The sequence below is a fragment of the Histoplasma capsulatum genome, assembly GCF_000150115.1.
Source record: "Histoplasma capsulatum G186AR genomic scaffold supercont2.1, whole genome shotgun sequence".
Classification (NCBI taxonomy): Eukaryota; Fungi; Ascomycota; class Eurotiomycetes; order Onygenales; family Ajellomycetaceae; genus Histoplasma; species Histoplasma capsulatum.
The window spans coordinates 1,807,524-1,821,505 of record NW_025544801.1 but is presented as its reverse complement, the minus strand read 5'-3'; the positions used below and the strand labels follow the sequence as shown (position 1 = coordinate 1,821,505).

Below are 13,982 nucleotides of genomic sequence, written 5' to 3'. Positions count from 1 at the left end.
ATATGCTCTCTGAGTGAAGCCCGAGGTCTAACAAGTCGTGGAACAGTGATCCACAATATATTTATACATGAAGGAATAGAACGAATCGTCTCCCTGCTTTGTCTATGCCGGCGTCATGTATCTTCCTGCTATCGACAAGAAGGGGGGAGGAGTAGATGGGATTGGGAAAGGGTGAACAGAAAAAGATTCTGGTAAATTAAACGACCGGTGATACGAGATATATTATGCAACGAGGATGACCGTGCAATAAACTGTGGGTTTTGGGAGTGTAAGGAAAGAAAAGAAAGAAAGAGGGAAACAAACAAGAGACCAGGCCGACAGACAGAATAACCACGTGAAGGGCCTGTAGAAGGAACTTCCAACGTTCAACGATGGTTAGCAGAAGTCCAGTTTGTCCCGACACCTGTCTGCCCTACTCTCCTTCCTTCTGTCGCCTTGTTGTCACTTTTTCTCTTGCTTGATTTCTGGATAATGGATTGGTTTGTGTTTGTGCGTCCGCGCGGAAGGGTTTTAAAGAAATCCGCACGGCATCCTAGCAAGGCTGTATATCAAGGCATCCACACCACACCAGTTTCGACAACAAATAAAGTAAATAAATTAAAAAAAAGTTACAGAAGAAAAAAAATAAAAACTATCGTTGAAACATGAAACGAAACAAAATTCTTTGCGCGCCTGATTTTTTTTTTTTTTTTAAAAAAAAAAAAAAAATAAAAGAAAAAAGAAAGAAAAAGAAAAAAGAAAAGAAAGCTGATATTTACCTTCTGGGAGAGAGTCGAAGAGTACCAAGCTTCTAGGGATATCTAGGCGCCTCTTGTGCTTATCCTTGCTACTTTTTATTTTGCTTGGTCCTTAGCTTCCGTTCTGTTTTTAGGAGGCACGCGCGCGCCCTTTCTATGTTTCAGCGAACGAGGGGACAACTGCCAGCAAGGAAGAAGGGGGCCAGTGGGTTGGAGAGGAACGGGGATGGCGTTCTGTTATGCGTTATGTGTATGCGATATGCAGCGGCCTGTGTAAGCTGGAGAAAACGGGGCAGCGGGGAGGGGAGCGAGAACCGTTGGGAGGAAGGATGAAACGAGACAGACGAAACCGGTTTGACTAAATAGGTATACAAAATTATAGATATATGTAGGTGGTTGGTTACCCGGAGAAGTATGTATGTTCGTTTCAGCGAAGCCGCTGCAGGGGAAACTTCAGAAGGAAACGGTGCAAAAAGCACAAGATAGGAAAAATGGAGTGCAGTGAAAGTGGGAAAGGGCAAGAGGGCAAAGGACGGAATGGAGGCTTGTCAAGGCAATGGAAAGGAAAATTCGAAACGAAAAACACATGCGGTGAGCGAAATGGAAGAGAGTGGGGAGAAAGCGACAATACAGTCCCAGGTTGGGTGATAAGCTACATGCTAAGGGTTCTTATATGAAACTGCATTTGCAGGCAGGGCGAAGTCAAGCCTATGAATTCTTGAGAGTCCAATTCTAATCTCTTTGAATACTCGAGATATTAGAACTGTATGTTTATTTTATTTTCTTTATTTTTTACACATTTTCGCTTAACTTTCTCCGTATCCCGTTTACTCCTGACTTTGCCCTTCCAATCAATCCCCCCAGGGCTATGCGCTGGTTCTATCTGTGGTCGTCAGCGCTTCCTGAAAAGCAGAAAGGCATATGAGATGCAGAAAACAAAACAACATGCTTTGACCACGCAGTGCTTCTAAGGGAGGGTTGGAGGGTTGGCCAACGGACCGATCCGTGGATGGGCGGGTACCAGGGGTGAAATTGGAGGGTTGGGAAAGAGAGCCATCGTTTATCGAGTGACCCAAGGCTACACAGGACAAGAGCTTAAAGGGAGGGGGTGGTGAAGCAAGGCCAAGGGAGAAATGCAGGGGTTTCTCGGAATTGTGTCATTGGATGTTGGAGATGCAAGAATTCAGCGAAGCTAGTGGGTGGATTCAAGCGCTGGGAACGCTGAGGTAGGAGGCCCCGGGGGCGAAGAGGGGGACGGCAAACGCCGGCCCACCTGGAGGGCGCTAGTCCCTACATGCTCGTCTACATGGGCGGTCGTGGCCTGGCATGTCTTGATCTCCACTAACCTGAGGAATGAGGAGAATTCATTGGATCCTGGGGGGCGGGCGACAGGGAGGGGGCTGCTGCAGGCTGCAGAATGGCGGCTCAGTTCAAGGCAACGCGGGTTGAATTCTGGGAAAAGAGCGCTTATTTAATTCCCTCCCTTTGTTCAAATCGTTGTTTTTTAGAACAATGGATGTGCGTAAACTATTAGCACGGTTCGTTTTGCTTCTTGACCTTGTATCGCATAAAACCGTTATAGTTGTTTCTTTTCCATTCCTGTTGTAACGAGGAAAATTTACCACGGACCACCAATGGAGACTTTTTGCAGTTTACCCTGGTACCAAACCGTGGAGACGATCTTTCTGTATCCAGCCACCTGGATGGACCCCAATGGAGGGCATTGGGTAGACAAGGGGGTCAAAGTGTGGGAACTAGTTCAAACCCTCCACTCTTGTGTGCACGAAGCGTACAGTGTAGGTTCTCGTCTCGAGGAGATCTCCGTGGGCGTTTAGCCATATTCATATCTGCACGGCACATTTTATACTTCTAAATATACTGGCCAAAGAGACGTGGCTTTTCCCAGGACAGGAAAGAGTGAGAAGATCTTTTCTGTGGGTTACTCTGTACATACATGCCACAGACACAGAGTGAGGTCGCCCCACTTGTTGGCCAACTGGCCAACGCTATGCCGGGTTCGAAGGCTTCGGGTAGATCTAGCTAAATGGTTACAGGGATATGGCTCATGGAATAAACGGGTCTGGTGAGGGGTCGGTTTTCACACCGTGAGAGGGGTTGGCTGCCTTTGTAGTAAACTATATTTTCTTTTTTAAGAAGCCTAGGTCGCCGGTGAATAATTCGTTAGGATACGATTTTATTTTCCGCTTAAGACCTTTAGGTCCGGCTTCTCTCCATCCTTGCTTCACGATCCCAGTTTGATTTTAGACGTCTCTTTGTTGGCCTTTTTTGGGGGTTTGGACTCCCCGCGGTTTGTGCATATGAGGTAGAACACTTGAGCCAGGCGGTTCAGCTGGCCTTTGTCAGGGATTTAAGTTGCCGCACGGCCCGCTGGGCGCTATCCTCATCCGCCCAATAGAAGTCGAGCTTAGCCGCTCAACCCCGATATGGGATGGTTGTATTCAGTGGCATTCAGCGATTGCCACCCCGAAGCCAACAGCCGTTTCAGAATTCGCGAGAACCCCAGGTGTACAGTGTATTGTTGTTAGGAGGCATCAGAAGCGCCTTTTCTTGGCCGGTTACAGTTTTTGTTTTTGTTTTTTTTTTTTGTTGTTTTTTGCTTTTGGTCTTCCGGCTCCCTGCTACAGTCATGATTTGACAGCGCGGCTGTCTCAGCAGGCCCATGCGACTCTCCTTGGACAGCCTCCAGGTGGGACAGTGCATTGCCATCCCACACAGTCTCACAGAGTACGTAGTTCCTGCATCGCAAGTTGAATGGTGTCGATCCGCTGCAAAGATATTAATAGATCCATTCACTCCAGAGATATATTGTATATATACCCAATCAGAGTCAGATTGGCGTACCGAGTAAATCTTGATTGGCCAGTATCTGGGTTCGCCGGAGGCCGTTTTGACTTCTGAAAGGAGCCATTGTCAATTGGGCGCTAAGATCATCAAATAGCATCGCCTCACCAAATTGGTCTGATGTTAGCGATAGAATCGAGTTGTAATAATCAACCCGGGATATTTCATTCTCATCGGGATATTCTATTGAGAGACGCGGGAGCAGGGTAGTGGAAATATCGTCCGTTGATATCAGGAATATCCTTCTGGGTTTGGCTATCGGAAAGATGCTCAATATCACAATGTGGATGAAGCAGTGCATTGTTGGCTCTTGTGTTTTGGCAACGCAACTGGACATTTGGGCGTTTAGCAAATGAAAGGAAGAGAGGTAACACAGCAATTGTGGACGTGCCACCGTTGACTACCCACATACAGTGCATAGTGAATACAGAGCAAGTTCACAAGGGATAAATAGAAAAAATGCGAACTGTAGAACTGCGTGGACAGGTACGAATGTTTACTCTATGGATTTGTATGTGCTTAGAAAAGCTGGAAATTGATATATCGCCTTAGTTCATATGTAAATACAGTGCCTGAAGGTCGTCTCGATGTGACATTGGGGAGCTGAAGGGAACAGCGGAACTCGCGGAGAGTCCCTACCACCACTAGGAAGCAAGAATAAAAAGAAAAGATGGAATTGAATCTGAAGGGGAAAAAATTCAGTAAGAATAGCAGAAATTTCCATCCTGAGCAGAATGTGACTGTTGCGGAGGCGGTGCTTGATCTGAGGGCGAGAAAAAACAAACAAACGCGCAGAGGCCATTTTAAAAAAAGTCCTTGTTACATTGTCCCTAATGTAAATGAAACGAAAAGAAATATTGTTCAAACTAATGCACTTGGGTATATCATGATTAATATCTATTTTTGAATTGTGCAGGATAAATACGGGCTGGTCATAACGAAATGCATGAAATATGTCTGTCCACGGTGTCAGAAATCTTTTTGAGTCCATGGCTGGCATCAGCCACCGGCAACGTTATTACCGCTTTGACGTAAAGCAGACACTTGCTTTCGAAGCTCGAGAAAAAAGTCCTTCCCGTTGACCATACAGTTTGCTGTTGGCTTTCAGTAACTGTTACTTTATGCTCTCCGGGACGAATGGAACGTACGTTTTGAGCCCCAAGGACCACTGGCCGCTCGGGAGCTGTTCGCTTCCTTCCCGATTGGTTTATAAACGAACGGAGCTGGTTTTATGTCAAAGGAAATGAGTATTGATATCATCATGGGGAAGTAAAGTAGCAGAGACAAGAGTTCGATTTTGTTGTACACACCATGCGAGTCGACATTCTGATATCCTATACGAATCTTAGCAATCTGAACTAATAAAATAACCTCATGTTTCCTATTTAGACGTGAAAATACCTTGCTTAAGCGCGCCTTTCGACTCTGCAGCGTTGAAGGATCTCACAGGAATATGTTGTTCATGGGGGGATCCTCCATGCGGAGGGCCCCAGGAATTGGTCGCATTCGCATTATTTCCATAGCCCCGGTGTGGGTGCCGATCTTGTTGATGTCCTCCTATTGACCGGTCGCGCAGGTTTCCGCTTTGGTGTCGCTGCCCGATTTGGCGATTCTGGTCATAACCACGCCCACCGCGCCACCTGGCAGGAAAGCTTTTTTGTTAGCAAGCCCAAATTTCAGTGAATTGTAAATGCGAGTTGAAAGATCGTATGCACACATACCGATCATCACCGGCACCGCTCATTGTGGCACTAGAGCTGGTGGAGAGAATGGCCTTTCAGCTCTGAGGATGTAGTCTCTCAGGCGAGGAGGCATCTCAGCGCTTGCGGGTTGTGCCTGTGCTAAACAGTCAGGTGGTTTGCGTTTGTGGAGCCTCTGGCGCTAACCTTAATACAGTTAGAGTATTTCTCCTGCTTCCAATATCAAGAAACCATTCAAACCCGCGCATCCAGAACCACAAGGAGACAAAGAGAACTGCTACAACTGCAGAACTGGTGGCATCTGGTGCGGATAGTTCCCTATCCGTGGCTATACCGTTATGGTAAGGAGTTCGCATTCAAACGTCGCGTTACGAGCATTCCAATCGCCAAATTCACTCGCCATCTCAATCCAAACCACCACGAAACCCAACCGGTATTGACGACTCGCGATTCTTCTTCCGAAGCCACTACCTCAACTATGGCGCCACTGTCTTCCTCAAAGAGAACCACAATCCCGCGAACCCCTCGACCTCAATCAAAAAGCCTGAGAGCTAGCCAGAATGCAGATCAAGCCACCAACAGTGAACCTCCCCCAAAGAAACGGAGATATGTTCCCGGGGGACCAGGTGGTGGAGGAAGATATGTAGATGTTGATGGGAACGAAACACCTGCGGGATTAGTAAAGGAAACCACTGCTTCGCACTATACGACTCCTCGAGTTCGACCTGTTCGCGAACCTTCCCGCAATAACGTGCGGCGAACACAGCCCGCCACCTCTCCCGTTTCTACTCGACCCAGGCGCGAAAAGAACCAAACGAGAAGGTACAGTTCTGCTGCGGCCGCTGCCCTTGCTGTTGCACAAGGCGACGGTTACAAACCTAGAGAAGAGAGGGGTTGGGAGGAATTCCATCCAGACCTTGACATCGACATCAAAATCGCTGTTTTCAGCTCTGATGAAGTCGACGGAATCAAGCCTAACTCTACGCTCCCAAATGGAAACTCAAGCAGAGGGACTGACGAAAGCGGAGACAGCGCTGTCGAATTATCAACAAATGGCTCTACTCCCGCAAAACGACGGCCAGGGCGTCCACGGCTAAGTGAGACCTTGACGAATGGAATTGGGACGCCTAGCGGACCGAAAATTGTGCCCCCTCCCGGACCTAATCCCCGTGAAAAACTTACCTTGCCGAAACCGTCGTTTGTCCTTAAGGATCCATTTCTTCCATTCGAGCAGAAAGGCGTGGGACAACAAAATTATGTTGACCGCACCATGGCGAGCGTTGGTTACCAAGAAAGTGATATTTTCCTTCGTCATGAACGGCGGTTAATTCGTATGGCTGAAGGTGCCGCTGAGGAAGACCTGGATTTAAATCCGCCGACGCCCGTCGACGGTGACGCCAACGCTGCCATTGGAAATATTGGAGTTGGTAGAGTGGAATATGATATGGATGAACAGGACGCCAAGTGGCTAGAGACATATAATGCGCAGAGGAGGGAGGGACAGTTTGAGCCCATCAAACCTGCTATTTTCGAGATTACCATGACAAAAATTGAAAAGGAATGGTATGCCTTGGAGAAGCGTATACCCAAACCAAACCCCAAACCGCCACAAACACAACGACCCCGCTCTAGCTCTGCTGCGGCTGTTAACGGCGAGCATACTGGTCCTGGCGAGGAACAGGATAGCAAATGCGCAATTTGTGATGACGGTGATTGTGAGAATGCGAATGCAATAGTATTCTGTGATGGATGCGATCTCGCGGTTCACCAAGAATGTTATGGCGTGCCGTACATCCCTGAAGGCCAATGGTTGTGTAGAAAGTGTCAGCTGATCGGACGTGGATCTCCGTCGTGCATCTTCTGCCCCAACACCGAAGGAGCTTTCAAGCAAACGAACACCTCGAAGTGGTCACATCTGCTTTGTGCAGTGTGGATACCCGAAGTCTCAATTGGCAACCCATCGTTGATGGAGCCGGTAAATGAGGTTGAAAAGGTTCCCAGGAATCGTTGGAAGCTTATATGCTATATCTGCCGTCAGAAAATGGGAGCATGCATCCAATGCAGCAACAAAAATTGTTTTGTTGCATTTCATGTCACTTGCGCGAGGCGGGCTCACCTTTATCTAAAGATGAAACTAATACCAGGAGCTCCTGCAGTCATGGAATCGAACAGCCTGAAAGCATTTTGTGACAAGCATGTCCCACCAGACTGGAGAAGAGAACATAATACCGATGCGGCAACTGCAGAGGCCTTGGATTATTATCGCAACACGATGCAAGGCCGAAGGTGGGGTGATAGTCAGGCTGCTGCTTTGGCTTTGGGCACGGATTCTCAAGATGACCCTGCTGAAGAGGACACTCGAGCGATTACACCTAGGATTACGCTTACAGTAGGCGGGAACAAACGCAAGCGCACAGCTCCAAAAACCATTTGGAAGTTACCCTCTGGAGCACCGGTTATTCCTCAAGTTGTATTGAATAGTGTTATCGCGTCTTTACAGCGGTTTACCGTCCGACAAAGGAAGCAGTATGCTGAGGACGCTTGCAAGTATTGGACGCTAAAACGAGAATCTCGTCGGGGTGCAGCGTTGCTGAAACGGTTGCAGCTGCAACTTGAAACCTTCTCATCAGCGGAAATTACACGACGGAATTTTGCGGCAATGGGAGTGGTCGGAGCCGTTAGACTTGAGAGAAGGATAGCATTCGCAGATAGGCTTTACTTGGATCTTGACAGAGTTAGAATGCTGTGCGATGAAGTGAAGAAGCGAGAGCGAGAAAAGCTGAAAGACGCGGAGATACTACGAAGCATAGTTGATCTGGTTTATTTCCCCATTCCTCCAATGCTATGGCCATTACTTGAAAAATCTATTGCGTGCGTATACTGTAATCCTTGAAGCACATACTATTTTTGGCCACTAACATTTTTTTAGACTCGATGGGAAAGCGGTTTTCCGCTCCGGGCTGCTATCTATCCGCTCAAAACTGGAGCAACGCGTGTATACTTCAGTTTCATCATTTTCTCGTGATCTTGCCAATGTCTTTACCTCTGAAATAGGGGTTGAATCTGTGGGTGATACAGCTGAGTTACAGTTGCAGATTATGGGACGAGCGCCAGAACTTAGCTTGGAGCAAAGGGAAAAGAGAAAACTTGCGAAGCGGATCATCAAGGCGATACAGCCAGCTTTAGAAGATTCGCTGAGAAAGGAAAGCGAGTTGAGCGGAAAGCCTTTTGAAAAGGAACTGAAAGATTTGGATGACTTGTTGGAAAATAGTGTTCTCTCACGGAGGGCTTCCATGGCTGCCACGCCCAGGGAGACGGCAAATGACGTCGACATTACAAAACGATATCAACTAGTGAATGGAAAAAAGACTGATCCGGAAGATGATTGGATACCGGCACCAGAAACCGCGACAGAATCTCGGCCTGCTGAACAGGTTGAAAATGGAGATCCAGATGTTACTATAGTCGATGTGAATGGGGAAACAGCTAGTGGCCATGAGGCAAAGGGAGTTCCGGTTTCAAAAATGAATGGGCTTGCTATATCAATTCCTACAGAGATCTCTCCCGTATCTCAGCCTACGGATGGCAGAATCAATAATGAAGCGGCTGGTTCATCCCGTGATGGACGAATGGCTTCTCCGACCTCCCCGGTCTCCCCGGCTGATTCTCTGGGTAGCAAAGACCCACTTCCTTTATCTTTAGGTGGTATACAGTGGTATATGCAGCCGTTCGATCCTATCGGGACTACCGTTCATGAGGAGAGATGGACCGGCCGAGAAGTACTCAGAGGAATGAGTGAAGAGCTAAGTGAAATCGGCGAAGACGAGCTACGGGATCTCGTCGGGGACGAGCCTCCAGATTACGCTCCAGATTTATTAAGCGGGGTCCCTGGAACTAATCGTGATGTTGACATCCCTGCGGATGCCGCTGTCGCTGACGCTTTGAAACCAAAAACGCACAAGACGCGAAGGAGATGGAAAGGTTTTAGAAGAAGATAAAAAGAACTAAATCACAGCGGGCTGCCTGGAGAATATTGAGTTTCTGAGCTTCTTCTAGGCACTGAGTGCAGTTTCCCATTTTTATTTTTGTGTTTTCTATCCATTTCCGCAATTTACCTGTCTCCTATTTTTTCTCCATACCCACTTTGTACTTGAATTTTGGGGCGGGTAGGGATTAGGATTTCACACTTTCGGATTTTGTTTAATTAGAGGAGTTTCGGGTAGCTGGTAGTTAGCAACCTATGAATTAAATTGATTTGTGGTCCTTAGATGAATACCTCAATCACATCCAAGACATTGATTCAACATGGAATCATCCATATTACCCTCAGCTCATTTCAACGGCCCTGGCCAATACTTTTTGCCCTTTCGCGGAGCCGCATGGTTTGTTTTGGGCCTGGATTCTTCGGATGACGCTAGTCCTTACTGGGTCAACCTAAGATCCTCCAAAGCGCTAAGGTGACCCTTGACCTTTTTTTTCACTCCATCAACGAACCCATCAACGAACCACCAACAAAGGGGACTAATTCCTCCTCGTTTCTTTTCATCGTCTCATTCCTCTCGAGAAGATTCGTTGTTTGACGTCCTTGTTTCTTCCCTCCTCCCCCTCTGTGTCCCTTCGGGTGAATCTCATTTGTCTCGACAAGTGGCCAAAGTGTCCTACTCCATTTCTTCTCGCTCCATCCCCTTTAAAATCACCACAAGTCAATGGCTACTATGGAATACGAAACGGAGAATGGTCGCTTTGACGGTATGCACTGATATCTATAAAATACACATATGTCTGTAGACTAATCCTTTAGACGAACCCCGGTTCGATCGCGAGCGCAGCGCCTCACCGAGAGGCAATGCGAGAGGCGGAGCTCGAAACCGAAGCATGTCTCCAAATGGCCGTGGTGATCATCTCCGGTAAGTTTAACGTCTGTTTTTGTTTTCATTTTAAAACAACGGAGTTTTGACAGCTAATATCATCCTAGTGTACCCCAAAATGATCGGCTGATGAAAATAAGCGACGACGATGAAGGAAGCGTCAATACTGGTTCCAATCTCTTCGTTACCGGTATCCACCCGCGGCTTACCGAGTCGGATGTTTCCAGGCTCTTTGAAAAATATGGCGATGTTGAGAGCTGCTCGATTATGGTTGACCCCCACACCAAGGAGTCGCGTGGTTTCGGTTTCGTAAAGATGGTAACTGCAGAGCAAGCGGACGCTGCAAAGGAAGGCCTTCAAGGTGAAGTCATTGAAGGGAGAACTCTTAGCATTGAGAAAGCTCGTCGTGGCCGTCCACGAACGCCAACCCCAGGCAAATACTTTGGTCCTCCTAAACGTGGGACATCTTGTGCGTGTTTCTCTGAAATTGGAAACTTTTTATCACGTGGCTGACGTACTATATAGACGCTCGTGGCCCGCCCCGTGGCGGCCGTTATGACCGTTACGATGACCGTCGGGGAGGATATGGTGGCGGAGGAGGGCGTCGATCCGATGATAATTACCGCTATGGCCGTTATGATTCGTATAACGAACGTAGTCGAGATTACGGTCGCCGTGACTTCCGTGACGACCAATCCTACCGTGGTATCGATCGTTATGCGACATCAGGAGGTCGCGAAGGAGGTCGCGAAGGAGGTCGTGAAGGAGGTCGTGAAGAGAGGTACGAGCGTCGTGGTGGCGGTGATGACCGCCGTGGGGATGATCGTCGTGGCTATTACGATCGCGACGATGCTCGTTCACACCATTCTTCCGCTTATCCTGACGCTCCACCACCTCCCCGCGAGTCCCGCGATCCATACGGAGGCCGTGGCTACGAAGGCCGTGGTGGAGATGATCGATACGGCGCGAGATAGGTAGGTAAAAGGGATTAAGAAAGCTTCAAATCGTGGCTTGGCATCATGGCCATTAGCCGCTTTTTAGACTGCTTTCTTTTTTCTCTACATTCTTTTGTTCTACTTGTGTCTTCTATTCCATTTCTCTTTCTGTATTCCAGGAATGGTTTATGTCACTTCTCTCGATTGAGGGTCAAGATCGACGGTTACGGCGGCGCTTCTCTATTTTGTCTCTGAAAAGTCAACTTTTCACACATTCATGGTTTGTCGGCGAATACGGAAAGTTTTCTTCCAACCTCGTACGATCCGATCAGCTGCATGCTAACTTATTGCTGTGATCCGTCTATCTGGTTGTTTTTCCTCTTTCTTCTCGCACCGAAACGCAAATTAGCGGCGGATTGAACAAAAAAAACAAAAACAAACACAAAATGTCTACCTGTAACAGCCTCGGTTTTTCTTATGGTCAACACTATACTTCAGTTTCAGCTATGGTCGTTGTCGCTAGTCAACTTTATTCGCCGTGTATCCTCTATTCAGTTTCAGATAACGGTTTTCCCAATGGTTCGCCCAAGACGAGCAAAGATGTCAGCTCAATATTCCCAAGTACCACAGGAAAACTTCCCGCTTCACGTCTCCAAAGACCAAACACAATTTTCTTGGAGCCGGACTCAAATCTGCCATTATATCGCCATGCGTGTACTCGTAGTCGCCATTTCCTTTTGGGTCGGTTTCTTTGATAATAGTCACCTTTAATCAACGTTTCAATACGCCGTAAAGATTGTCTATGTACCGCGATAACTGGTCAAAGCTCCATATCCCTACGTGTCTACCTCCCGCTTTTTTTGGCAACCTGTTCGGCTACGAACAAACCACATGAAAAGAATTCGTCCGTATTTAAAACTGCAGTACATCCAATCCAAAATATTCCATGCTTCAATGTTTTCAACAGAAATGGGAAGGAGCTTCCAACCTAGCACAAAATGGTAAGTTGGCAACTTGACATGTCTTGCTAACTTTCAAGCGTTTAGATTTTGACCAAGCGAGCTGTATCAGCCTTACAAGTATTGATGATACTCTCAAGTTCCTACATTTCTTTCTACATTAACCCCATGAATCTGTGGATTGTCAATGCTATTCTTAATTATCACAGCTTCCTCATCTCTTTAACAAAGCAAATTCTGGCTGTATTAATGACCACCGCGGCTCGATATAATACAAATCCTCACAGGGTGATTTCCATTTGCGGCAGGACATCCTCAAAAGGGCTAAGCCAAGGATGGAACCAAGTAAATGTGGAAAGCAAATGCCTTCACTGGACGGCAGGGATGATATACGCATGGAGACCAGCTTGGATAAAGTTCCTCTACCTTTTTCCGCCGCCTGAGGCTTACTGCACCTTTTTGGTTTGCTGAAGTTTGACATTAGGACCTTACATGGGAAACAAATCCTGTTTGAACCCTTATTTAAGCTTACCATAATTTAGCCCTATATCCGTTTCGGCTTGATTCTTTACCCGGTGCTTTTTGGTTGATAAAACCGCAAACGCCCTGCCTTCCTATTCACCTAGCTTACTGCATTGCGGAACACAAATCAACCAGTGCCATTCCATACCGAATTGAGTGATGGAAGAATGAGATCAATCAAGTGAACTCTATCAACTGATTAAAGGGATGTAGAACATAACAACAATAAGGGTATTCAAGTCCCCTGAGAAAGCATTCATATATACACATGACACAATTTTCAAACAACGCCGATCGCTGGGAACCCGAATTTGTCCTTCAGCGCATTTCATAAATAATCTTCCTGATTGCCTTTAGTTAAACCAATTAAAATAAGATTGCTTATCGCTAGCTTTTCTTTCCCCAGTGTTATCCGATCATTTCAATAGTCCATTTGTAACAATCGCCCTAATTTTCCCTTCGTTTGGAAAATAAAATCGCCAAATTGCGTATAGGTCGACAACTACTTCTCAGCGTATTTGGCGTATGATATACAATGAATATTCATGCGTCACGCATGTAATTCTATCTCTTCATTCCTCAACCTCATTGCTCTTCTGTATAAGGTATTCACCAAGGGCTCGCAGGGGTTTTGAGGGTCTGAGGGAATTTTCACTTCACTGTTAGTTCTCTCATGCCTAGCTGGGCAAAGTGGGGGAAACATTTCGTTGATTTTATGCGCAAGGTCGGAGTGAGAGAAGAGAAGGGAGAAAAGAATAAAGAACAAACTAAGAGCGAAAAGTACTAACTGCTCTTTCGCGAGTGTCTTCATTCCTTCTAATAAATACGGCACTATCTTTTCGTTCAAGTACACACGCGCTGGTGCCCCGCCGAGCCGCACTTGCGGTATCGGGGTTGTGGATGCATTGTTGCTGGTGTTTAAGTGAAAGGTATTTGCGGAGCTAGTTGCGGAAGCAGAGGACACAGCTGGTACGGAAGGCTGAGACTGAGGTTGCGACTGGTTGTCATTACTCATCCCGCCTCCGGACATTGTGATGTCGCACCTTTCGTCAGGATTCGATTGCACGGTGGTGTTGTTGGCGTGGGTGCTAATGAGATCGGTTGGCACAGGCGGATGTTGCGAGAGAGGAGTGGGAAGAGGATGACCAGTTTCTTCAGGGAGTGGCTGCATGGGCTATGTTTAAATATTTGATTTTACAGTGGGGAATGCCGTTAGCTTTCTGCTTGTTACAAGATTGGGAGCATTTCAGATCACCGAATGGTATGGTATACAGAACGAGTGAATATGACAATGATATGCTGTGGATACCACTCATAAAGAGCATCTTTCAAAGTACATAGGATATTTGGTTTTACGTACAGAATCTACGTCCTTCATGGTTGCGGTATTATTCTCAGA

The 13,982-nt window shown here is 46.9% G+C and overlaps 5 protein-coding genes across 5 annotated transcripts; 2 read left to right on the top strand and 3 right to left on the bottom strand.

Annotated features, from left to right (window-relative positions):
• Nucleotides 1-3,239: 3,239 nt before the first annotated feature.
• Nucleotides 3,240-3,666, bottom strand: HCBG_00583 (uncharacterized protein; the record flags this gene model as incomplete). Its single annotated transcript, XM_045427633.1, has 2 exons — nt 3,240-3,523; nt 3,600-3,666. 2 exons carry the CDS (start codon nt 3,664-3,666, stop codon nt 3,240-3,242), a joined length of 351 nt encoding a protein of 116 aa, XP_045291608.1.
• Nucleotides 3,667-4,598: 932 nt separating this feature from the next.
• HCBG_00582 (uncharacterized protein) lies at nt 4,599-5,343 on the bottom strand (the record flags this gene model as incomplete). The annotated part of the gene is made up of 4 exons (XM_045427632.1): nt 4,599-4,693; nt 4,748-4,822; nt 5,001-5,239; nt 5,321-5,343. The coding sequence occupies 4 exons, from the start codon at nt 5,341-5,343 to the stop codon at nt 4,599-4,601; spliced, it is 432 nt and encodes a 143-aa protein (XP_045291607.1).
• A 434-nt stretch (nt 5,344-5,777) lies between these two features.
• Nucleotides 5,778-9,297, top strand: HCBG_00581 (bromodomain and PHD finger-containing protein; the record flags this gene model as incomplete). The annotated part of the gene is made up of 2 exons (XM_045427631.1): nt 5,778-8,170; nt 8,229-9,297. 2 exons carry the CDS (start codon nt 5,778-5,780, stop codon nt 9,295-9,297), a joined length of 3,462 nt encoding a protein of 1,153 aa, XP_045291606.1.
• Nucleotides 9,298-9,794: 497 nt separating this feature from the next.
• HCBG_00580 (uncharacterized protein) lies at nt 9,795-11,712 on the top strand (the record flags this gene model as incomplete). Its single annotated transcript, XM_045427630.1, has 4 exons — nt 9,795-10,048; nt 10,101-10,206; nt 10,275-10,636; nt 10,693-11,712. The coding sequence occupies 4 exons, from the start codon at nt 10,006-10,008 to the stop codon at nt 11,139-11,141; spliced, it is 960 nt and encodes a 319-aa protein (XP_045291605.1).
• Nucleotides 11,713-13,155: 1,443 nt separating this feature from the next.
• On the bottom strand, nt 13,156-13,961 carry HCBG_00579 (uncharacterized protein; the record flags this gene model as incomplete). Its single annotated transcript, XM_045427629.1, has 3 exons — nt 13,156-13,222; nt 13,372-13,748; nt 13,944-13,961. 3 exons carry the CDS (start codon nt 13,959-13,961, stop codon nt 13,156-13,158), a joined length of 462 nt encoding a protein of 153 aa, XP_045291604.1.
• Nucleotides 13,962-13,982: the final 21 nt, after the last annotated feature.